Raw genomic sequence first — 25,921 nt, 5'->3', positions numbered from 1 at the left:
GGAAAGAGAGAAAGAAAAGGAGGGAAAGAAAAGGAAAGGGGAAGGAAAGGAGGGAAAGAAAGAGGGAAAAGAGATGGGGGGAGGCTCTCCCACCCCCACCCCCCCAATCAAGCCTCCGCCACCCCCCACAGATCCCTCACTTACCCCGTGAGGCGGCAGGGGGGCTCTTGGCCTCCCATGGGACGCAGCACTCCGGCACTGGCACTGGAAGGCAGCGGGGGGCGTCTTCTGGCCTCCCAGGGCTGCAGCACTCCGGCGCTGGCCCGGGGAGGCGGCGGGGGGGCCTCTTCTGCCCTCCCACGGACCACAGTGCTCCGGTGCTGGCCCGGGGAGGCGGCAGGGGGCCGCAGCGTGGGGAGCTGGGGGCGAGGCTTGTTGCCACCGCCTCTGGTGCTCCGGTGCGCTCCGGCCCCAAAAGACCCCTGTTCTTAATGGTTCGCATTAGCAGAACTGATTACTCCGAATTCCTACAATGGGGGACTAAATATTTCACTTTCACTTGCCCAGTCTGCAGTAAACTATAAAACCTGGATATCTATATACAGATCTGGATCCCCTACTGCTTTGATAGGGGCCACACATCACATTTAGTAAGAGAATTCACCTATTTTTCCTGTCCTGATAAGCAAGAAAATGAAATTACCTCAGAGTTTTGTTTTCTGACTGCACTCTCATTTATAGTCTTTAGTAGTTTAAACATTTCACATTCAGATTCCATTTCAGATTTTAAGGGGTAATGTAACCAAGCTATGGAACACATTCAATGGCTGCCTGTATAGTACTTTATGTATACATATGAGCAGTAACATCCTGTCCTCAGATGTGGGCACCTGTGGAGAAAGGATATGGTCATGCCAGCAGCACTTTTTATAATTGCACTGGCACTTTTTCCAGTTACTACGAATCATAAGAAATGTTGCTAGCCACACCCATAATTAAACAGCTCACAAAATGTGTTTCTCCATTCAAGTTCCTGCATGTACACTACTCATATGCAACAAAGAAACAGAGAGAGATGGAATGAAAGTGCTGTGAATTTACTATGTTCTTTCACCACCCCAAATCAGGAACCGTATAGAAACTCTACCTCGCTTGTTCTGAATACTACACGGTAGTTGAATTGTGAACCGTCTTTCTCCTTTGCATCTTCAAACTTCTCCCTTCGGATGCTGACTGCTACTGGTCCTAAATTTTCATCTGTTCCAAAGTAGTTTTGATGCTCTGTAGTATATGAAGAAGACAATACAACAATGAAGCATTAGACTAGTAGATTCCCATTCATTCATCAGATAACATTTTAGTGGTGGTGATCAGAATCCTCACTCACGTAATAGCCAAGCAGTTGCCTGGAGGAAGCCCACAAGCAAGGCATTTGTCATTTTCTATTTGCCATTTTCTTTTACCATGCCTGATAAGCTGCAAGATAACTCACCTAAGAACACAAATGAGTCAAGTCCAGACATTTGTTCAACATAGATTTGTGTTTCTTAGATGGAAATATTGTGTTACAAAAATGCAAAAGACTAAAAATCACACATCTTCTGACAAGGATTACACACTGAAATAATACTGTAACTTAACATTTAAGTTGTGGATCACTCTAGAGTACATCACTGGCACACTGGGGTTGCAGGGCAAATGTCATTGGAAGGAGCAAAAACAAATTCTAATTAAAGATCAAGTAACATTTAATCATAGCAGCTCAATGGCACACATTTTCTTAAAACAGGTTCTGCTGCTCAAGTTTCAAGCCCTAGCTGGCACCCCCGGTGGGAGAATTTTGGGGGACAGAGACAAGCTCTTCAGCAACACACCAACTCACGTCACTTCCAGCATCACTCTGAAAGTGACATCATCACATGGGGCACCGTGCTAGGATTCAGCCAAAACTCTATGGTTCAATCATAGCACATCATGCTGACACAATGACATCACTTCTGGTTTCACATCAGAAATTATGTGGCATGTCAACACAACCACAAATCACATCCCCCCCTTTTTCCCTGCTGGTCTGCGGAGAAGTAGCGGGGGGGGCATCGCTGCCCTTCTATATGGCAATATACTAGTGATTGTCAAAATATGGTCTAGGGACCCTGTGGGTCTGAGAAGGTACTACAAGGGGTCAGTGAGTTTTTTCTAAGAACAAAGGGCAAACTCTTCTCATGTGAGCTGTGTACCATCAACATTGACCTCCCTTATTTCTAGGAATGGCAACAAGGACTCTCAGTCTCATGGGAAGGGGGCAAAATTAGTTTCCCAACCTTTTAAAGGGCTGGAGCTCATAGAGCTGCTGCTATCCACAGTCATTTAGCTTCCACATCACCTGACAGCACTAGGCAGAAAACACACTATAGGTTGCTAGGAATAAATAATTCAGCCTTAAAAACCTGTTCTAATTCAGTCGCCAAGGCATGCATTCTGGAACACCAGTGTGGCAGAGTTAAACCTGCACTTAGTCTGATGAAGCAAGTTTTGCTCCTCTGTCAACTGTGTTCAAATTGCGACTTAATCAATTTGTCCCACAGATAGCAAAAGGAATCTATGAAACCCAAGCCATCTCATATCTGCATGCCTTGCTAGAGGTGTGTACTTGAAAAAATTATGGTTTCAATTCTGTATCATAATTTAACTTAAGAAAGGGAAGGTGGGTCAGTTTTTTAAAATCTCAGAAATGCCATTGTCTTATTGTGAAGGCTGATCAAATTCCATTTTAGTTTTCATTAAGTGCATACAGATATTTTCCCAAAAAATCTGATACACACTGGATGTTTGTCTACCCCTTGCCAAATTCCCTTGGCAAACCTGATCTGTGGTGGAAGCTGGGGAAGATGGCTCGCCCTCCCCTGAGAACTGGTCTGGCCAACCACTCCTCCCACCCTTTTTCTGATTTAAAAATAGAAAGAATTAGTTTTTTAAAACCTCTCCAGGTAGTCCCACCACTTTACCTTGAATGAATGGACTTTCATAGTCCAGCTGGCTTTTTATTTTACTAAAGACCTTGAACTTGCATCTAATCCAAATAGCTAAAGAAGCCAGGGTAATTGCCATTATGACTTGTAACAACAGTATTGTACTCGGTCCTAATGCAGATACAGCCACTTCCTATGTAAATTACAGCTTGAGTTTCCCTCATTTCTGCATAGATGTTGTTAAGTCGCTCGCTTAACAAAGTAGTCGGAGAGTGATTCAGCAAAAGATCAGCTTTATTCAGCAACTCGAACACAACTCCAACACGGATCAACATCTGATAGCCAGAACAGCTTTTACATTGCAGCTGTCCTGCTTTTAAACTCTCCAGGCTAATGTAGCCACGCCTACTGTACAATTAACAACCAATAAGGTTGTATGCATAAGGACCAATTACGGACGTTCCCGCTCAGGGAGCTTGCTGACAAGTGATTGGTTAGGTGCTTCCTGGGCTAGCAATGCGATTGGATGTATTTGGATCCTAGCCCAGGACGAAGCTTTACATAGCATTTCAATTATATATTTTCATAACACATTATGCATTCAATGACAGCTTATTGAATACATTACAGATGTCACATCAAGCACACAGGAACACAAACGTCACACATGCAGAGTTCCCACTGGGAAGGAACCTTTTGAGCAACTCACCAAGCAGCCCTGATCTGAACCCCCAAACATGTCAACTGCAGTACATATACAGGAAGTACTTACCAACAATGTATTGGTTCCAAACAACAACAAAATCAAACTGTTTGGCAACTGAACCTGCCAAAGTGACCATCAAGCAAACTAGAGAACTTCAAAGAGAAGGAACACACTGTACAGCAGCAAGAGAGTCATAGCATAGCCACATGATGACTACAAACACTGTACAGACACCTTCTTCCCCACCTTGACTCTAAGAAGGAAGGAGGCTGGCAGAACAAAGCACCCCTTAGTTCACTCACTCTCAAAGTACATTGTTGGGAAGTTGAAGAGTGGCATACTGACCTTCAGGAAGGCCAGCTGCTCAATCCTCCAGGGGAGCAAACATGAAGAGTGCAAGCTGACAATGTCACCCAACTAGAGAAAACCCACTCACTCTTGCACGCTGGTGGGAGGGCAGCAGAGGAATGACTGAGCCCCACATTCTCTTTCCTGGATGCATACCTCAGTAGATCGGTCTCCAATGGCTTGCATGGTTCGGCAAGGTAGTCCCTCAACATTGTCTCCCCCAACCTTCCCTCATGTATCTCATGTTTCCACTGCTGCCAACTGTCTCCCTGATGGCCATGAACCACAAGGCCTGCCCTGCAGTGTTAAAGGGAGGAGAAGGGTTCCGTACCACTTCTGCTCTTTCTGCCATGCCCCCTCTGGCCTGCAAGTCCTTAACATACTGGGAGAGGATGTCTCTCCAGACCATGAGAGCACTGTTTTGAAGGGCAATGTTACTACTGATGTGCAGGTCATGCACGGTCACCATCTTGTACAACCGCTTCTGGGTGAGAGGCTGCAGTCAGCACTTGATGCGCCTTTGCAAACTTGCACCAAGGTGGCCACCTCTGGGACAACGTGTGCATCACCTGTCCCTGGGTCAGCAACTGATTCCATCTTCCTCTGCAGCACCATTCACCAAGGGAATGACTTAGCCCAGGGTTGATGTGACACAACTTTGGGGAAGTCCTTAAAGTACTTAGGGACAAACACCATTTGGGTAAGAGTCAGCCACTGATGTTTATTCAGCACCACCAACCACCACCCAATGTTGGCCTCCAAGGCCACCTTTTGCAAGGCACTCTTCTGTTCTAACAGATGCTCACGCATGGCATATGTGGAATTCCAGCACGTGGTAACATTAGTGATAAGGCAGTGCTGTGCTATTCCAACAAGCTCCTGCTTCTCCCTCATTAAAAGACTGTTCTTCACAGTGTGTGAGAAGTGAACCATGATTTTTTATTTATTTATTTATATTTACATTTATATCCCACCCTCCCCATCATTCGGCAGGCTCAGGGCAGCTAACAACGTATATAAATATACATTAAAATTCCATTAAAACTGTCAATGAATATAAAATCATACCACATAAACATAATTTATATTAAAAGATGGCGAATCTTCCGATTCTCAGCTGTCAACGGAACGGTGTCCACAAACTCACATCCAGCTATAAGCCTCGGTTGGTGGTGCTGTTGGTACTGTCGGAACCAATGATGGTACAATTGTTGGCACAGTTGGTAATAGGGCCAGGGCCATATAATCAAGGTGGCACCCTACTTAAAAGCCTGGTGGAAGAGCTCCGTTTTACAGGCCCTGCAGAACTGTAAAAGGTCCCACAGGGCCCTGATGTCCTCTGGGAGCTCATTCCACCAGTGAGGGGCTGCCACAGAAAAGGCCCTGGCCCTCGTTGTGACCAACCTGGCCTCCTTTGGGCCCGGAAGGACCAGGCGATTTTGGGATCCAGATCTTAATGCTCTCTAGAGCACATATGGGAAAAGGTGGTCCCTTAGGTAAATAGGTCCCTGACCATATAGGGCTTTAAAGGTAGAACCAGCACCTTGAACCGTGTCCGGTATGCTATAGGCAGCCAGTGCAGAGCTTTTAGGGTGGGCTGGATGTGTTCCCACATAGGAAGACACAACCACAGCCTCGCCGCTGCATTCTGCACCAGCTGCAGCTTCCGGATTTGGGACAAGGGCAGCCCCATGTAGAGAGCATTACAGTAATCCAATCTTGAGGTGACCAATGCATGGATCACGATTGCTAGGTCATTGTGTTCAAGGAAAGGAACCAACTTCTTGATCAGCCATAGGTGATAAAAGGCCAACTTTGCAGTGGCTGCTACCTGGGCCTCCATCGTTAGGAAGGCATCCAGGAGCACTCCCAAACTCCTAACCTCCGGCGCTGGCACCAATGGCACCCCATCAAAGGTCGGGAGAGGGATCCCTAACCTTGGACTGCTCCAACTCAGGCACAGGACCTCTGTCTTCGTCAGATTCAATTTCAGTCGGCTCTGTCTAAGCCATCCAGCCATGGCTTTCAACGCCAGGTCCAGATCTCCCGGACTAGAGTCTGACTGGCCGTCCAACAACAGATAGGTATCGTCAGCATATTAATGACAACCCAGCCCATGTCCCTGGGCAATCTGGGTGAGGGGGCGCATATAGATGTTGAACAGCACTGGGGAGAGCACTGCATGTTGGGGCACTCCGCACACTAGTGGGTGCCTTCTGGACAGTTGCTCCCCAACTGCCACCCTCTGTCCCCGATCCTGAAGAAACGAGGAGAGCCACTGTAAGGCAAACCCCTGAATCCCGGTATCGGTGAGGCGGTGGACCAGTAGTTGATGATGAACCATGTTGAATGCTGCCGACAGGTCTAACAGCATCAACACCACCGTACCGCCTTGATCCAATTGCCTCTGGAGATCATCTGTGAGGGCGACCAAGATCATCTCTGTCCCATGGCCTGGTCGGAAGCTGGACTGGAAGGGGTCTAATATGGAGGCATCATCCAAAAAGCCCTACAACCGATTCACCACCACCTTCTCGATTAATTTACCCAAGCAGGGTAAGTTAGATACCGGTCGATAGTTGGCTAATTCAGCCGGGTTGAACGATGCCTTTTTTTAACAGGGGGTGTACTACTGCCTCCCTCATGGCACTAGGGAACAGTCCCTTCATAAGGGATGTGTTGATGATCCCCCTTAGTGTCCCTCGTAACCCCTCATGGCCAGCTTTAATCAGCCACGAAGAACACGGGTCCATACTACAGGTTGTTGGGCAAACCGATGAGAGCAATTTGTCAACCTCCTCTAGACTGAGCAGATCGAAATAATACTTCATCAGGTCTGGAACAGATGCCAAAATTCATAGGTCCCAGCAGGGATTCTCTGCTGAACCCAACCTGAGGGCATCTTTCATCACTACATGAAAGAGGTGGGCTGTGGAATAAATGTATTTGACACCAAAAGCTTTCACTGCTACCCTAATGCTTGTGCATTCATCAGTCACCATGAAACCTCTCTTGACTTCCCTGCCTAACTACTTATCTAACTGGTTCTGGACCATGCTAGAGAGGTTAACTGCCATGTGCTCCTGGTCCATTACCTGGACATGAAGTAAAACCTGGAAGTAGCTAGCCCAATAGCCTTCCTCACCTTGCCTGCTGCTCCCCCTATGTCCTCAAGTTGCCATCAGTGCACAGTCAGCAAGAAGTAAGCTTGCTGTGACTGAGAACTTGCCCAGATGTTATGAGAAGACTGTGAACCTCATAACCAAGTGTGGGACAACTGTGCTCTCACATGCTTTCTGGCAGCCGTAAAGAGGGAGGGCACCACAGTCTTGCTCACTGTTGTATAAGCAGGAATCATGTATCAAGGTATGACATGATAGAGCAGCCTGCAGAACCCAACATCCTCAGCTACAGAAAATGGCCTGCTATCTACAGTGATCAACTCTCCAATAAGACAAGTAGCCTTCTTTGCTACTGCTTCCCCCTCCCTCCAGCACACAAGTGCCAACACCAAACATCTCCATCAGATATGCCTGACATCCCTTTACTGGAGAGTTGGCAGGAAAAAAAGCCAGAGGGTGTAGTGAACAGATTCTCCTCTGTGCTGGATGAGGGCTGCATGGTACCACTCCCCTAGGACTTCTTTCACCATGAAGAAACACTGCATGGTGGTGCTTCTTCAGATAGCTCATGACCCCTGTTTTGTTGAGGTGTCCAAGGTCTCCCCCACGACTGATCCTTGCTCTACAGAGCTGGCACTTGGCAAATTGTGGATTCTCCATCCTCTAGGAGTAATTTCGGATGACAAAGTGTGTCACATTCCCAGACTAGATGCTGTGTGTGTGTGTGTGTGTGCACGTGCACGCATGTGCATACACGCCTCCTCTGCAGAAGGGCTCTGGGAAGGGGGAGAGGGCAGAGAGAGACGGTAAGGGGAGAAGGGGTAGAGAGGGCAGCAAGGGTGTAGACTTTCCAATTTCCGGGGGGGGGGGAGGGCTGGGGCTGGGCCAGAGGCATTGCTTTGCTAGGAGCAAGGGTGGCTCCCGGGGGAGGCTGAGCACCTTCCTGAAAATTTCGGCGGGGGCTGAAGCCCAGCCGCCCCCACGAAGATTACGCCTATGGAGGGCAGCTTCCACTATGGCTCACTCTCTTCCTCTGACTCCTCCAACATCCCTGAAGGACTGCTGGGCTGTGCATGGAATGGAGAATCAGCACCAAAATCACGTTCTTCCTCCAGCGCTTCAAATAGCCCATGCAACCCTGAGGTGAGCTCCAGAGAGTCCAGACTGCTTTAAGGCTCTTAACCTCAAAGACAGCTCCTACTTCTTTTCCTCCTTTGGCTGGTCTCAGCATTATGCTGGGGGTGGAGAGAGTTGACAAAGATAATTTTTTCTCCATCTCCCAAAATACTAGAACTCAAGGGCATCGAATGAAGCTGATAGTAGGGCAGTAGATTCAGGACAAACAAAAGGAAATACTTCTTTACACAGAGAGTGATTAAAATGTGGAATTTGCTGCCAAAGGATGTGGTGATGGCCACAGGAATACACAGTTTTAAAAAGAGATTAGATCAATTAATGGGGGATAAGTCTATCAGTAGCTACTAGCCATGGTGACTGAGGGGAACATCCACATTCAGAGGCACTAAGCCTCTGAATCCCAGAGTCAGGAGGCAACATCAGGGGAAGACTGGGCACTGTGTGAGACAGGATGCTGGAATAGACTGACCAGCAGGGCTCTTCTTATGTTCATAACAGACCCAGAAGCAGAAGGAACAGCAACAGGGGCTGCAGCAGCACCCATGCCAGTACCATCTACTTCATCACCCTGCCAGAGGCTGGGGTGGTTCTGCTCTTCCCATGCTTTGCAGACCATGGGGGATGAAAACCCTCCCCCTCCCCTCCTACTCATCTATGTAGCTTTCCCAGAGCCCCTCTAATGCTGTGAACCCACTTGACTCATCTTACCAGCATTATCCAAAATCACTAATCAAACCACAAAAGATGGAAAACAGGTAAACCACTAACTGATGTAACAAAAAAGCCAACAAACTGAGGGGGAAAGCCCACAATGAAAAATTAGAAACAAGCTTCTCAAAAGGAAAAACATAAATAAAGGCAGTAGAACAAAACAAATCAGATATTAATCCACTCACAATGCAAAACAACAACACAAGACATAATAAAAATTCTCCTAACCCACCCCTACAACCAAATATTGCCTTCCCTTACTAATTCTCCCCTGGGGAAAAAGATAAAGGATAGGGTAGCCAGTAGTGGTAAGTTAAATAATTTAAATGAAACAAAGCAGCTTTTCACTAAAAGTGTCCAGCACAGTCGAGGCAGTATGAATCTATACAAGCCAGGCTTTTCTCCCAAGATGCAAGGATAACAACAAGTGCAGCACACACAGAGTACCAAATGGCCAAGAGAATGGTTGCCCGTAATTTAAAATTTCCTTCCCCTCCAAGAAAGACTGTCTGATCAGCCAAGGCAATTTGCCTAATGAGTCTTAAGAGTTGTGATTTGCTGGGGAAAATGCTGTTTCCTGGGGAATGAGAAGAAACATTTAAAAAGGGGGTGTAGGCAGGCTTTATTAAATTCCTGACAATTGGACTAAACCTATCCAATGCTAGGTAAGTCAGATGACTTTTATGATCAGCAATATCCAACTGCACACTCCTACTAACTTTTGCTTATACTTTACATTAATCTTTTTAAGTCAAAGAAAACTGGATAATCTTTTAGAATATGTATTTACTATGTTCATATAATAGAAAGAGGTATCCGATTAGTTTACAGAATTCATAGATGGGGGGGGCGAAACCTACAATTTTGCAAGTGTACTATGGAATTAGATAAACTGAATTAAAAATACTTGGGACAAATATAGACTGTATTTTTATTTATTTATTTATTTATTTAGCTAGCTTTTACCCCGCCCTCCCCACCAAGGCAGGCTCAGGGCGGCTTACATAAAAACAATAAAACAATATACATTTTAGTATAAAAATACATAATAAACCATTTAAAACCATTGGTATATCGATGGCGGCATAATATAATAAAGTGCATTTAAACACATTCAGCGGTGCAACCACTTTAAATAGCTTCAACTAGACATAGATCAGCTCAGGGCCTAGATGAGACATCTGCCCTGGACCCTTTTCAATCGGGCTTTAGGCCTGGCTTTGGGACTGAGACAGCACTGGTTCCTTTGGTTGACAATCACCATCTGGATAAAGGCATGTCAGCTCTGTTGATCCTTCTGGATCTATCAGCAACCTTCGATATACAGTTGATAATTTGATCCTGATCAACTGCCTTGCTGTAATGGTTAAGAGTGGTGGATTCTAATCTGGAGAAAAATACTATTGCTGCTGGGTGAGAGACTTCTGGCTTTATCACACTGAAATGAGACCTACATAATAATTTGTTTAACTATTAGTATGTGATGGAATGTTTTCAAATGTTTCAACCTCTTGGGATTTTTTTTTAAAAAAACCTGTGAACACACTAGGCAGAAAAGCATGACTCAGTACTATTATTAAAAAATTGGCCAGTTATTAACTAAGTGTGTATGCTGTATATGAACAGTTTCTACTACGATCAGAGCCCTGCAGGACCTCATGCAATTCCACAGGGCGTGCAAGGCAGAGATGTTCCACCAGGCTTTTGGTCAGGGACAGCAACGGTTTTCCAACTTGGCTGGTACCCCCCCATCCCCCCCAATAAAACAAACCAAAAAGAACTTAGGAAGCAACCAAAAATCTTTCAGAACTCCAGTTTTTCAATTGTATAGTTGATAGTGATGCCATCTTGAATTTGAATTTCTTTTAAATTGGTTTTAATGTTATTAATCTTATGATATTTGATATTTTTATATTGTCTCTAAGGCTTAATGCCATGTTGTAAATCACCCAGAGCCCGGATGCGGTGATTAATAAGTCTAATAAATGATCATAATAATAATGTAGCAACAGGACAACACGCAAGAGTGAAGGAATATATACAACTTTATTAACGCCTTCATTTGTGAATAAAAGGTGGGCAAAAATCAAATCTTATTTCCCTCTGAGTTTTAACATGGCATCTTAAATAAACATTAACATCAGAATATTTTTTTAAATTATCATAGAAAGAGAAGTAAACACGGCCAATTCAGTAAAATCAAATATTACTGTTCCTTTCATAGGCTAGTCAAATGTGCTTGAAATATTTTTATAAATTTATATGGTAGGATACCAGACACTTTCTCCCCCTTTCAGATGCACACCTTAACATGGTGAGGCGGTTTGTGTATGTCAAGAGGCTAAACTCCTAGCAGAGTCACTCAAGGCAGAATGGTCACAGTGGAGGCACCAGAGCAATCAGACTAAGATGCATCCACCTTCTTCAACAATCAATAGCAACATCAGCAAAAGAGAACAGGCAGTTTGAATGGTGATGGGGCAGAGGAATCCTTGAAGGGTAGCTACTGGGCAGCAGCCGTATTGGAAGGTGACACTGTCAGAAGATCTATCCCAAACAATGGCAGTACCACTTCAGCTAATCCTGGTTAGTACTGCACAGAAAAAGTTAATGGTAAAACCGCTTCTGATAATCTCTTACTTTGAAAACCCTATGATGAGACAATCCAAAATGAAAAAATATAAAGTGTTGGAAGACACACCCCCTATGTTAGATTGCATTCAATCAGCTACTGAGGAAGAGATGAGGACTAGTAGCACTATTCTTAAAGATGCAACTGGGTTAAAGCCGAAAGGATGTTTAGTTGTTGAAGTGAATGGATGCATAAGGAAAGGAGGTGGGCTATCAACAGAACTATTCCAAGTTACAACAAGAATACCCCAACAAATATGGAAAACAAAACAATGGCCCACAGACTAGAAACAGAAAATAAGAGTCCAGTAGCACATTAAAGACTAACTAAATTTGTGGCAGGGTATGAGCTTTTGTGAGTTGCTGCTCATTTTTTCAGATACAGCTAGAATGTGAGTCCATTTGTACTTATAATTGGAGAGTATTCAGATGCTGAATGACAATAGCAGGTGTGATTGGACTGGGTGTGATATGCAGAGGGGCAGTAGGCGTGGAGAAATCAGCAGTGGTATTGAGACAGGAAAGCCAAGTCTTAATTCAGTCTTGGAAGATGTATTGTCTTGAGCTTTGTTATGATTTGCAGTTCAGCAGTCTCTTTCTAATACCTCTGTGAAATGCCTTTGTAGGAGAACTGCTACTCTTAGGTCATCAACTGAATGTCCTGAAAGGCTAAAATGTTTCCCCACTGTTTTTTGAATATTGTGGTTTCTAATGTCAGACTTATGTCCATTTATTTTTTGTCGTTGGGACTGGTCCATTTGTCCAATGTAGAGGTGGAAGGGTGTTGCTGACACATGATGGCATAAATCACATTAGAGGATGAGCAGGAGTATGAACCTGAGATGGTATGGTATTCCTGTCTTATTTAAACCCCCCCCCCCCCCAGCTGCTTCTTGTTCTGAGGTGATTTCTCCCTGTCCACCTGCCTGCTTTTCTACATATACCCTGCCTTGGGGAAATAGTTTCAGTCTTGGGGACCGGATGGGATGACTTTAATGACAAGCTCTCTATGCCAATTCAACACACACACCCCGCACACACACACTGAGCTACTTCTCCTTTTGGAATGATTTCTGCCTGCCCACCTGCTTTCCCATATACACCCTGCCTTGGGGAAACTGTTCCAGTCTTGGGGACCTGGGGTGACTTTACTGTCTAGCTCTCCACACTGATTCAACCCCCCCCTCGAGCTGCTTCTCCTTTTGGGGTGATCTCTGCCTGTATGCCTGCCTGCTGTTCTACACACACCCTGCCTTGGTGGAATATTTCCAGTCTCAGGGACTGGCTGGGGTAACCTTACTGCCAACCCAGCTCTCCATGTCAATTCAAAACCCACCCACCCTCCCTCACTGAACTGCTTCTCCTTTTGGAGGGATCTCTGCCTGTACACCTCGTTTTCTACATACACCTTGCCTTGGGGGAATAGTTCCAGTCTCAGGGACTCCAACTGCTGGCAAAGTGAGTGCATGACCATTCCTTCCAAGGACCTTGTAGTGGGTCAAAGATTTGAGTCTCCATCAATACCACCAGCAAGCCAGAGCCTGGGTGGAGAGCATGACATAAAGCATTTGGGAATTTTGGAAGGGGTTCCTTTTTCTTCAGAGATATCCCCCCTTTCATTCACCCTGTTGGGAAGGTGATTGCGGGGCAAAGCCAATCCAAGCTGGGTGGTCTGGGGGGGGGGTCAGTTCGAGCCACTTCACTATGTCCTTCCTTTTGCTGCCTGGTCATTAAGTCCAGAACATTCTTTGTTCACACTTCGCTGGGAAGGCAGGTGACTGCAGGGCAAACCACCTCATATCCAGGGCATTTGGGAGTGATGCAGGTCAGTGCTTAATTGACATCCTTCACACTGGGAAGGTGAGACTGTAGGCCAGGCTTCCATCCAGGGTGTAGCAGGGCGTCACCAGTGACCGCCACCAGTGGTGACCTGAACCAGTCAGTTATGTTCAACTTCTATCTGGTCATCCTTCTCTTCTCTCCTCCTTGCTTGCGTCCATGCCCCTCCCCACTTGTCCTACTGGCAAGGTGACTGCAGGAAGCCAGTGCCAGGCCATTCCTTCCTGAATCCTGGGTCTCACTACGGCCACTGATGACCATGTCCATCCCTCTTACGCTGGCTGCAAGCCACAGCCTGGGTGCGGGACACGACACGGCATACAGGGAACTCGGGTGGGGGGCTTTCCTTAGTTCAAGAGCCATCCTGACGTACTCGTCCCACTGACAAGGTGACTGCAAGGGATGGATCATGTGGGTCCTTCCCCAAGGTTGTTCGCTGTTGCTCAACATGAGGAACATATCCTCCTATTTAATCTGGTCACAGGCTCCATTCCAGAGCTGGCTGTCGACAGCAGGTTTGAACCAGATCTATCCCCTCTGTACTCGCGATCTGTTCTCTCAAAGGTGCCCATGTTTCAGCAGCGGTTGTGTTTGGGTGTTTAATGCACTGGGTGGGCTGAGCTTCAAGATGTCCTGTAACTTGCCCCTCTAAACAATTGTGGTGCATGGCTGCCCACCTGCCTTGAGTCATCAATTGTTGAGGGACGCCATCTCATTATTATCCTTGATGGACTTGGTTTAGACCCGACACACTGCGGAGAAGCATAACTAGCTTCTGCTTTCGATGGCTCCTTTAAATGGGAGCCCAATAGGACCTCCCCATATTCCATGGCTCCATCTCCACATTGGGAAAGTGACTAACCACAGGGAATGGATGGCCCTCCTGGGGAATGTAGGGGTTGCATCATGTGTGCCAGGGCTTTTAGCCACCCCTTCTCACTCATTCCACAGGCTAGGTGAGTGAGGGGGCCAACTTCAAGAGGGAAGTGTCTTCCTTCTCATGGTGCCAATTTCCATCCAGGGAATGCAGCTCTCACATCCATCCCCTTCAACTCACACTAATGGAAAGGTGATTGCGGGGCATGATGACACCAATCTCAACAGTATGGTGGGCACAGGGAGGTTCCCAGTTCCAAGAAACCCTGAATTTCACTGAGGGGTGGGCTGTGACCAGAGAAAACTTGTGCTTGGGAAGGGAGTGGGACTGTTTCTTCCCCAGCAATCACCCACTGACCATCCCCTTTCACTCGCACCTGCAGCGAAGGTGAGTCCAGCACGAGGCCAAAGCCAACTCCCCAAGGCAGGCCAACCGAGTTTTAGTTCTCAGGGCAATGTTTTCCTTCCCATGGCTGCTTTCCCCACCCAGGCCACACAGTCCTCTCACATCCATCCCCTTTTGCCCATACCAGTTGCAGGGTGACTGGTTGCAGGGCTCACAATCCATCCATCTCTCTCCCTGTCCCTGGACTTTGAGTGTTTGTTGTTGTGGCAGTGCACTAAGGCACAGGGTCTGACTGGGCCCCCCTGTCAAGGTGATTGCTGTTACCGCATGGCCAAGACTTCTTCCCCTAGGCCTTGTCCCAAAGTTTGGGTGGCCTTCCTCTTTCCTTTTCTCTTCTTCTTTGACTCTTCGCTGTCTTTGGGCCCTGACTCTGAGCTGCCTCCCCTTGTGTCGCAATTCCAAGCCACCAGGCCACTGTTAATTACATGCAATATATGTGGGCAACCTTTTATAGTGGCATGAGCCACTGCATCCTCTGGTGTGGGATGCTCTGGTCAGGGGCCTGCCTTTCCCCATATATTCCCCAGAGAGCACTGAGGTCAGGCTCACATCACCGCCTGACCCTCCCTGGTCCGAAAGAAGCCAGACTGGCTACTTGGAACATCGTTATCATCTGACTTTGTTGGATGCTATCCCTACCATTGGGCCGACTTGAATACCGCCATCATTTGCTGTTTTTATCTATTGATGTTGTTAACTGGGATGTTGTTTTTAACTGTCTTAATTTTGGATTGATTTATGATATTTTGATCTTGTTAGCCGGCTTGAGCCAGCGTGTCCGGCAAGGTGGGATACAAATAGAAACAATAAATAAATAAATATAAATCCAAGTCTGTGATGGCCTGGGGTCTTCAAGGTGACACAACATCAATGCACGTTGCTGGCCAAGAGCTACTGTCAACATAGCAGGGGGGCTCCTGTCTGGAGCCACCATGGCCTTTCAGCCTGCCTGCTGGCTAGGTGATTATGGGGCATGGCCAAATCCTTCTGGGGTGTTTGAGAGCCCACCTAAGTCCAGGTCCCCAACTGTGGATCCGCACTGTTGTACAGAGTAGTCACATGTTCCAGAGAGTGCTCCTTCCAGAGCCACCATGGCCTCTGAGTCTGCCTTTTGGCATGATGATTACGGGACATGGCCAAATACTTCTGGGGTGTGTGGGGGGGGGTTAGGCTGCATTCCAGAGCCATCCCTAGCTTTGTTTTGCTCAGGCAGTGTTGGGGCACATCACTCAGCCAAGTAAGGTCCTCTGCTCAGTGTGAGCAGGGAGATGGGGTGGCTCATCAGAGCCCACCTAAGTCCAGGTCCCCAACTGTGTCCGTGACTCCATGTGGAAGAGGCTGGTCATTTGCTCCAGTTCAGAGTCATCCCCTTTCATTCATCCCACTGGAAAGGTGTTTGTGGGGCATGGGCTCCAAAATCCAAGGTGACTCCAGGAGGAAAGCAGCACACACACGGCCAACCCTTCCTGGGAACAAAATGTTGTTGGCAGTGGGTTTGAACTGAAGCCACCCCTTACAATTGTGATCTCAAAGATGGCTGGCCATAGTTACCTATTTAAAAAAGACAAGGCAGGAAGTGTGAACTAAACTTCTGTGCGAGCCTTGCCCATGGAGGGAGGGCGGGGAGACATAGCCACTTGCAACTATGTGTGTAGCTCCCAGGCCTGGGCAGGGTGGGAGAGTTGGCCTTGCCCTGAAGTCACGTTGTCCATGGAGGGAAGGTGGGCCTGGGGAGACACAGCAATGCGCAACTGTGTGGGTGGCTCTCGAGCCCAGGCAGGGCAGGAGGGTTGGCCCTGCCCCACAATCACCTTGTCTATGGAGGGAGGGTGGGCCTGGGGAGAAACAGCAACCACAATTGTGTGGGTGTCTCCCAGGCCTGTGGAGACACAGCCATCCACAACTATGCGGGTGGCTCCCAGCCTGGGCAGGGCAGGAGGGTTGGCCCTGCCCCAGAATCACCTTGTCCTCAGAGGAAGAGTGGGCCTGAGGAGACCTGCAACTGTGCAGGTCACTCTCAAGCCCGGGCATGGTGAAAGGGTTCACCCTCCCCCAAAACTGTCCTTTCCTTGGCAGGAGGGTAGGCCCTGCGGGACCAGCAACTGTGCAGGTGGCTTCCGGGTTGGCCCTGCCCCAGAGTCGCCTTGTCCTTGGAGGGAGGGTGGGCTCAGGGAGTAAGTCACCTACCATGCAGGGGAGGAGGGGGTATCCATCCCTGAGAGGTCTGCTGCAAATGTGATGCCTCCTCTCTACTAGGTCACACAGGGTCCATCCTGTCCATTCTATGATCCAGAACCCATGCTTATTTATTTATTTATTTATTTGATTTCATTTATACCCCACCCTCCCCGCATGCGGGCTCAGGGCGGCTTACACGGCACAACAGTGCAATAAAATATAACACATTAAAACAATTTAGGCATGCAAAGTGCGATAAAATTACACAATTAGCCACTTAAAACACAATTCAATCTTACAGGATGCATTGGTAGTTAAAAATACCCACTCATTATTCTATCTCACCATGAGGTCAACAGAAAAGGGGGGTGCCATAGGCCGAGATGTCCCCAATTGGCAAATCAGCCCACCCTGACGGCACTGCTCTGCAGTGCACGATGGTGGTAATAGTGGCGGCGGCGGCTCCTACTCAAAAGCCTGGCGGAAGAGCTCCATCTTGCAGGTCCTGTGGAACTGTAAAAGGTCCCGCAGGGCCCTGATCTCCTCCGGGAGCTCATTCCACCAGGTAGGAGCTGCCACCGAAAAGGACCTGGCCCTTGTGGCAGCAAGCCTGGCCTCTTTAGGTCCCGGGGTCACTAGGCGGTGTTGTGACCCCGACCGAAGTGCTCTTTGGGGCCTGTATGGGGAAAGGCGGTCCCTCAGGTATGCCGGACCCTGGCCATATAGGGCTTTAAAGGTAAGCACCAGCACTTTGAAGCGAATCCAGAACGCTATAGGCAGCCAGTGCAGCACTTTCAGTACAGGCTGGATGTGATCCCATTTCGGGACCCCCATTACCAGCCTGGCCGCCGCATTCTGCACCAGCTGCAGCCTCTGAATTTGTGACAGAGGCAGCCCCATGTAGAGAGCTCTGAATGGTAATGCTTGACAATGCTAGACTTGAATGGTAATGCTTGACAACATTTCCCCAGAAAGCACTTTCCTGGGGGCACCTTCTTTGGGGGGCCATAACTTGGACCTCCCCCAAGTCAGATTACATGGGGGGACATCCTGGGGAGGTCTGCTGTACATTTGATGTCTCTATCTCACACAGGCCCCATTCTATATACACTCCTGAACCTACACCTGTCATTTCCCCAGGAAGCACTTTCCTGGGGGCACCTTGTTTATGGAACCATAACTCAGTGACCCCCAAGTCCAATCCACACATAACTTGGAGGGCATATAGGGGGGCATCCCAGGAAGGTTCACTGAAAGTTTGACGCCTCTAGCTCATGCAGGGTCCATTCTATACCCTCCAGAACCTGTGCTTGATGTCTCTCTGAAAAGCAGTTTCCTGGTGGCACCTTCTTTGGGAGGCTGTAAATCAGACCCCCCCCCCCAATTAGCACATAACTTGGAGGGCATATAGGGGGGCATCCTGGGAAGGTCCACTGAGTTTGATGCCTCTAGCTTGCACCAAGCCCATTCTATACACTCCAGAACCTGCACCTGACATCTCCCACAAAAGCACTTCCCTGAAAGCACCTTCTTTGGGGGGCTGTAACTCATACCCCCGAAGTCCAATCTTCACCAAACTTGGTGGACAGGTAGAGGAGAGTCAGTTGGAGAATCTCCACAATTTGGAACCTCTACTACCCCAGGGAGCTGTCCTGCCATGTCCTGAACTGGTTTGGTTCAGTAGAACGGTTTTATTCGGGGTTCCATTTGGGTTCAGATGAGCCCCAAACTGGGCTTTTTTGGTACCTGTTCATCCCTAAACAGGAGCACCAAAGGTGGTTGCACATGTTACTCTGCGTGCAGAATTGGCACAATGTTCTTTGGAGGCCCAAATGTGAGCTACAACATTTAGGTTTTGTCTAAAGATTTTTGCAACAGCAGAGAGTGGTTATCTGTATTATTTTTTAAAGGATAGATATAAAAGCCCTTGGCTAAGACTGATTGAGGTATGACTACAACTACTGGGGATATCCACAGCTGATGTTGATAGCTTAGGGGTGACAGCTTCATGAACACGTATAATAAAGAGCCTTTATGAACTGGATTTCCTAAGTACTAGTAGGAGATCCTGTAGAGTATGTTAATTTTACTTGGTTCTTTCCCTGTCAAACTCCTTGCCATTATATTTTGCGTTTTTGACAGTACTCAAATATAGGAGACTATTTATGTTGGCTCAACTGAATGCTGACCCTTTGGAAGAAATGACAGGCCGTCAGGGGAGGATTCCCTTCGCAGACAGGCTTTGTAACTGCACGAAAAGACTGGCACTCTAGATCATTGTTTATCTGAATGTGCCCTATTTATTTCAATCAGACAGTGTTGGATGTCCCCTTTTATACATGACATGGCAATGTTACTTTCTTCGCAAGGATTGCTAACTTATTGGCCAGAATGGAAGTTAAAACTACCCTGGCAGTAGTAAAGTTTTTGTCAATTGTTGTTAAAAATAAAAATAGGAGGGGTAATATTTAGTTGGTTTTAATTTATCTGGCCTATCAGTGTGAGCCGTTCAAAGCCATTGGGGCTATAAGAATGGGTTCATTAAAGAAATTTTGAGGGGTGACAGATTTCAGTACTGACCCCATTGTACACTGTTGTGCCTTGCTGGACAGAGAAACACCATCTACAGCAGATCTGAAAATTAAATAGCTACATAGGTTGGAGCTTTCATCAGAATTAGAAGGACACTGTGTTGATAACTTCAAAACAGTTACATTAATGAATACATCTCTCCTTATATATAATTGAGTAAGAACATTCTATATGAACATTCTAAATTTGGCCCCTTTAGTGTTAGGCCGGAAAAACTGCCACTCAGAAGACACTGGCTGGGTTGACTGGCTGCTTTGTGCAGTCCCGCCCAGTGTTCCAAGGTCATTTGCATATGGAAGCTGATTGGACTACACTCCATTCCACACCTCAAACTCACCCCCCCCCCCGCAAGGCAGTTGGGATTTTCAGTTGCATAACATACCTCATAGGGGAGAGGAGAATGATGTCAGCTGCCCTTTCCCTAGGCAGAGGCTGTGGGGGGGGGGTTGTAAAACTTAAGACAGACAGGCAGATAAAGGTTGGCTGATGGTTGCCAGGAAAGGTTGGAAACTTCCAGGATATTTTAGGGATGAAGCCTGCTGAGGGTGGGGTCTGAGGAGGAGGAGGAAGAGGGGGACCTCAGACAGATACAATGCCATACTGCCCACATTCCAGACAAGCTGTTGCCAGTCTCCAGGTGACAGCTGGAGAGATCTTAAAGCTTTGGAATTGTTTGGTGCATTTACGATGGGGCTCCTGGGGAACTATTGATGCCATTCATTCAATGATACCTAGTTTGCAAACCACAATCCAAAGTAAAATGCTCTGTCTATACCATAAATATTTATAATTCATAGATTTATATTAATCTAGGCTCTCCAAAAATAAATAGCAGTGAAATATATGCTGCAGTATTTTGCTGTATTGTGAGACAGCTTTCTACATGCTGTAGTGTTTCCTGTTAGTGGCAATTTGTACTGTAGCAATATGGCAAAACACCAAGGATGATAAAGAGAAGGGAAATGGAAGTTTGAGAAAGGAGGATGCAAGGATGAGAACAAGATGAAAGTAAGAAAAAGGTGGGATGGAGTTGGTTCTCTTTTCTGCAAACCAAGATTTCAAGTCACAATTTAATCTTGGGTTGCCATGAAAGCAGTGAGTTTTCAATTTGTGTATAAGGGGAACAGGGAGGAAGCCTGATGCAACATACAAATCTAGGATCCCCCAAACTAACTTGTTATTACATCTGATACTAAACTAATGCTTGAAAATAATGCTGCTGTTGTTTAATTCTCTTCAGCTAGAAGATGAAATCTCAACTTTACGACAAGTGTTAGTAGCCAAAGAGAAGCATCTTGTGGAAATAAAACAAAAACTTGGTATCAACTTGATGAATGAACTGAAACAGAACTTTAGCAAAAGCTGGCATGATGTGCAAACCACCACTGCGTGAGTACAAACTACCCACACAATCGTTCTTTACTTTTGTGTAGCACTAAGTGTTTCTTTCACAAATCTTTAGAAATTTAGTGGGGTTCAGTGGTTTGACTGCTAAACACATATAACAAAAAACATAAAGTGAGTTTTAATTGATTTATATTCACATGTGAATTATCTCAGAATGAGTGAGTTATATTAAAATCAAAAGATAAGGAACTACTAACAGCCATCAGTGAGCTTCATGGTTCAACAGCTCTCGGAATCAATTCTCCCATTACTACTGGCTACTAGTATGGTATGGCCGAGATTGGGGGGGCAAGGCGGGCGACAGAAGGCCGATGCCTCCGTCGCCCGGCCCTCTACAGAATCCACCCCCCAAACCTCCAGGTATTTCCCTCCTTAGAGCTGGCAACCCTACATTCCCCTCAGTGCCTGTTGGTAGGCAACTAAGCTTGGTCCTGTCACCTACTTTGGCCTTTGGGAGAAAACACATTGGGGCCAATCCTGATAGGGTTGCCAACTCCAGATGGGAAATTCCTGGAGATTTGAGGGATGGAGCCTGAAGAGGGTGAGGTTTGAGGAGGGGTGGGACCTCAGACAGGTACACTGCCATAGACTCCACCCTCCAAACCAGTCAGTCTCACATAGGGAACCATTGTTGCCAATCTCCAGGTGAGGGCTGGAGAGCACTCAGTATTACAACTGCTCTGCAGAAGGGAGGGCAGAAGTCAGCTGAAGTCAAAGGGGCAGATAATGGTAGGTTGGTGGCTAGCTGGGAAGGAGATGGGGTTGCCAACTACATGCTGACAAATTCCTGGGGATTTGAGGGGTGGAGCCTGGAGAGGGTGGGGTTTGCAGAGGGGTGGGACCTCAGACAGGTAGAATGCCATAGACTCCACCCTCCAAACCAGCCATTTTGTCCTGGGTAACAATTGCTGCCAATCTCCAGGTGAGGGCTACAGATTACTCACAATTACAACTGCTCTTCAGGTAGCAGAGATCAGTTCCTCTGGAGAAAACAGTGGACTCTGTCATTATACCCTGCTGAGGTCACCACAGCAAATTGACACTGTTTGCCCAAAGCCAGAGCACTGCCCCAGAGCCTCTTTCTAGATCTCGTTGTATTGCTTTCACAACGGGCTTTACTGCTAGTTCTATACATAAGAGACTTAGAAAAGGCACCCTCATCAGAAGGTATTTTACATCTGATATTTTTACTTCCCACTGAGTTATCCAAAAGTCTGGTAACTGTTCTGAAACCTTCAACAGTGAAAAAGATAGTAGAACATTTCTCTTACCTTTTCCATAGAAGAACTTTCTGTAGTAATATGCACCAAGATCAATATGTTCGATGATATACCGCTTTACTTTCTCCCTGTGAATCGGCTGATTCTCCCTAGGTACTTCCAATACAGAAACACCAGCATTTGTGCAGTGAGAACTTAGGGAAGACTCAAAGGAGCAACTTTCGCCTGAAGAAAAAGATGTCGAGTTTGCCCTAGAGAGTGCAATCCTCCTATCACCTTCCCCACCAGTTTCATTTCGGAAGTAAGAACAACTCAGTACCAGGTCATTACTTTTTCCATCGCCTTCATCAGCATCTAGGTTTTCTTTTGAATTGAGATCCTCTTTACTTCCCAAAGGAGATTCACAACTTCCAATCTGGCCTGTTGCCACTGGGGTTTGTGATGCAGCTGAAGCTCCAGTGGTTATATTTTTTCTTTTCCCCACATTTATCCTGGTAACCATTGCTTCATTAATGTTAAACAAAATGCTCTGAACATCATAATGCGCAAAACATTTCTGACAGTTCCAAGGATGAACATTCTTCTCCAGTCCTTTATCCTCTAATTCAGACTGGAATTTAAGAGTCTCATGTTCACTCGTAGCAGTTCTCAGTTTTCTAAAAAGAGATGTTTCTACAGCTTCAGACTTCAACCGCCGTTTGAAAGGTTTGTCCCGATCTCTACCAATAAGCAGGGCACTATCCATGTAGTCCAGTCCAGAAATTCTGACAAATTCTCCTCTGGAAATCTGCGCTGCAGCGTGGAGACTTGGAGAAATTGCTGTGTCACAGTGAAAAAAATCAGACAATCCAAATGGCACATGTGTTTTATGTTCAAAGTTTTCAACTCTGTAGCCTCGGAGCATTGCAAAAAAATTCTCTCCAGACAAGCCTTGTCGGTCAATTGATGAAGTGCTTCCGTATTCTCTATGAAGTGATGCTCCTGTATTTGGGTTGACAGCATTCTGATCTAATACATCCTCAGTATCAATATCACTGATCGTAACATCACTGTTGCTTCTCTGCCTTATTGGGTGCAGTCCTCTATGTGGAGAATGGACAAAAATGTCTTCTAACGTATACTTGGACTCTGCAAATTCTAAATCAAGGTGTTCTGTTTGTTGCCCTTCACCCTGGTCACCATTTACTGATCCAACGCTCTCGTAACCGGTTTGTGGCCTACTATCCCATGTAGCTTTGCTTAGCTCCTTGACACAATCTTTTTTAGGTGGCCATTCAGATACTCTGGCTCGGACACCCATTTTAGGCACAGCTGGGGTACCATTAGCGGGACTGTTATTTTCACCTTTGCTAGTTGCACTTAAAGGAACAGGAGGGCCCATATTACCATTCAGAGCTTTAAATTTTCGGGCAAAGTAGTCATCAGACTGCATACTTCTTGCAGATTCCTTGAACTTTGTGGAGGCTCTGCTGAGTTTGTGCTTTTCTTCCTGTGAAGACTTCTGATCACTCATATCCACACAGTAAGAAAAGAGCACCAAGCCTTGTTCAAAATAAGGGCAGCTGATGGAACATTTCCATTAACTGTGAAATGACAGAAAAAAATCACGAGGAATATTTCTAAAAACCTTTCAGGTTGCTGTTCCAGAAGATATTCTGTTGGAAGTCATTTCCCACTCTGTTTTATATCTTCAGATCAAAAACAAGTCTGATATCCATTCATTTTTATTCCATGAATCTGTGTGCCAAAAGAGAGAGAAGAAAACTGTCAACACCTTCTCCATGCAAAATGCCAAATATAAAGCCTAAAATGAGTCTACAGCACAGTCACTGTCATGGCTGTAAACACAAGAACATTTCCAAACCAATATGATGCACATATTTTGAAATTATTGAAAGGTATAAATAAATTACCTTTTATTTCCACAAGCTACAATATTTTTGGCTCTTTTTTAGTTATGGTAGGCTGTAATCTGACAAGGTTTTGTTGTTGTTGTTTGCTTATTTGAGCACTGAGTGGTCATGAGCCTTTATTACATTCCAAAATACATCTCATCCCTGTCCTGCAGCTCAACCCCAACCCCCACCAGTGGCCAGGGAGGAACTGGCAACCGTAAATTTAGGGTTGCCAGCCTCCAGGTATAATATCCAAAAGAGAGCTCACGGGAGGAGGTTGTATCAAAACACAAACACTCTGTGAATAACTTACAAACAGAACAGAAAGAATATATTATCCAAAATAATTTTAACAATTCTTAACATTTTTGACCTTAAATACAAGGTGATCTTCACATTATTTATTTGAATTTATAAACTGCCCTCCTCTGGGCTCAGGGCAGTTTACATAAAAGGATAAAGCATTCATAAATATAAAAACAATTTAAACAATACTTTATTATTATTATTATTATTATTAAAAGCAAAAATCAACTCAGATGGTGCAATATTCTAATTGTGTTACTGCCTCACAGGGAAAGTAGGGAAGAAGTAGGGAACGGGGGAGGGAAGAGAACGGGAGTGACAGAAAGATGTCCTCAACCCAAAGTCTGGCAGAACATCTCTGCCTTGTCCCACAGGGCATGGATGTTATGTGGCAGAGAGTTCCACCGGATAGGAGCCAGAGCAGAGAAGGCCCTGGCTCTGGTTGAAGACAGCTGGATGACTTTTCGGCTGGGGATCACCAGCATATTGTTCCCTGCAGAGCATAATGCTCTTCAATGGACATACCAGAAGAAACAGTCCTGTAGGTACATCAGTCCCTGACTGCTCGAGGCCTTAAAGGTCATTACCAAAACACTGTTAAATTATTACTTAACATTCATGTGGGTTATCCAACCAAACAGAAAACCTCTGCATTCAAAGAGAACATCTACAAAACACGACACTGTGTTCATTCCACGCATTACATGTGGGATTTCTGAGGCTTTGCTCTTATATTTATTTATTTATTCAACTTTTATCCCGCCCTTCCGCCAAAGCGGCTCAGGGCGGCTCGCAGCATTAAAAAACCAACATAGATAAAACATCAGTCCATAAAGCAACTTTACATAAATACAATAAATATAAGTAAAAGCGGTTCGGCAAATCCTCACAACTAGACATCGACCACATTGTCAACTACCTATACAGAATACATGTCCTAGCAGGTCGGTATGTCTGGCTGGCACACCGTCACTCTCACTGGTATGCCCGGCGGAAAAGCTCCGTCTTCACAGGCCTGCGGAATTGCTGGAGATCTCGCAGGGCCTGGAACTCACTAGGGAGCTTGTTCCAATATGCTGGTGCAGCTAGCGAAAATGCTTTAGACCTAGTTGTTGTCAACCTAGTCAGGCGATGTTGCGTCCCAGATCTCAGTGCTCTCTGGGGAACATACGGGGAAAGGCGGTCCCTCAGGTAGACAGGTCCCTGACCATATAGGGCTTTAAAGATCAAAAACAGCACGTTGAAGCGGATCCGGAATGCTACTGGCAGCCAGTGCAATGCCTTTAGCACAGGCTGGATGTGCTCCCGCATTGGGAGGCCCATCAAAGCCTGGCCGCCACGTTCTGCACCAGCTGCAGCTTCCAAAGTTGCCCCAAGGGCAGCCCCATGTAGAGAGCATTGCAGTAGTTCAACCTCAAGGTGACCATAGCATGGATCACTGATGCCAGATCTTTGCGCTCGAGGAAGGGAACCAACTGCCTAATCAGTCGAAGATGGTAAAAGGCTGCCTTGGCAGTGGCTGCTACCTGGGCCTCCATTGTTAAGGAGGCATCCAGGAGCACTCCCAAACTCCGGACCCACAATGCTGGCACCAACGGCACCCCATTGAAGGCCGGCAATGGGATTCCCACCTCGGAA

General features: G+C 46.4%; 1 protein-coding gene across 2 annotated transcripts in view; it reads right to left on the bottom strand.

The window, feature by feature from the left end:
* The window catches only part of SIPA1L2 (signal-induced proliferation-associated 1 like 2), a 104,055-nt gene extending 80,401 nt beyond the window's left edge, over nt 1–23,654 (bottom strand). For both annotated transcript variants that reach the window (XM_015413989.1, XM_015413990.1), the window contains exons 1-2: nt 22,134–23,654; nt 1,088–1,221 (exon numbers count right to left, since the gene is read on the bottom strand). In XM_015413989.1, coding sequence (XP_015269475.1) covers nt 1,088–1,221; nt 22,134–23,595 — 1,596 coding nt within the window. In that variant the 5' untranslated portion in view covers nt 23,596–23,654. The remainder of the gene's footprint in view (nt 1–1,087; nt 1,222–22,133) is intronic.
* Between the last annotated feature and the right edge of the window lie 2,267 nt (nt 23,655–25,921).

Source organism: Gekko japonicus, unplaced genomic scaffold (assembly GCF_001447785.1).
Source record: "Gekko japonicus isolate JY-2015 unplaced genomic scaffold, Gekko_japonicus_V1.1 scaffold2174, whole genome shotgun sequence".
Lineage (NCBI taxonomy): Eukaryota > Metazoa > Chordata > Lepidosauria > Squamata > Gekkonidae > Gekko > Gekko japonicus.
This window is presented reverse-complemented; position numbering and strand designations above follow the sequence as displayed.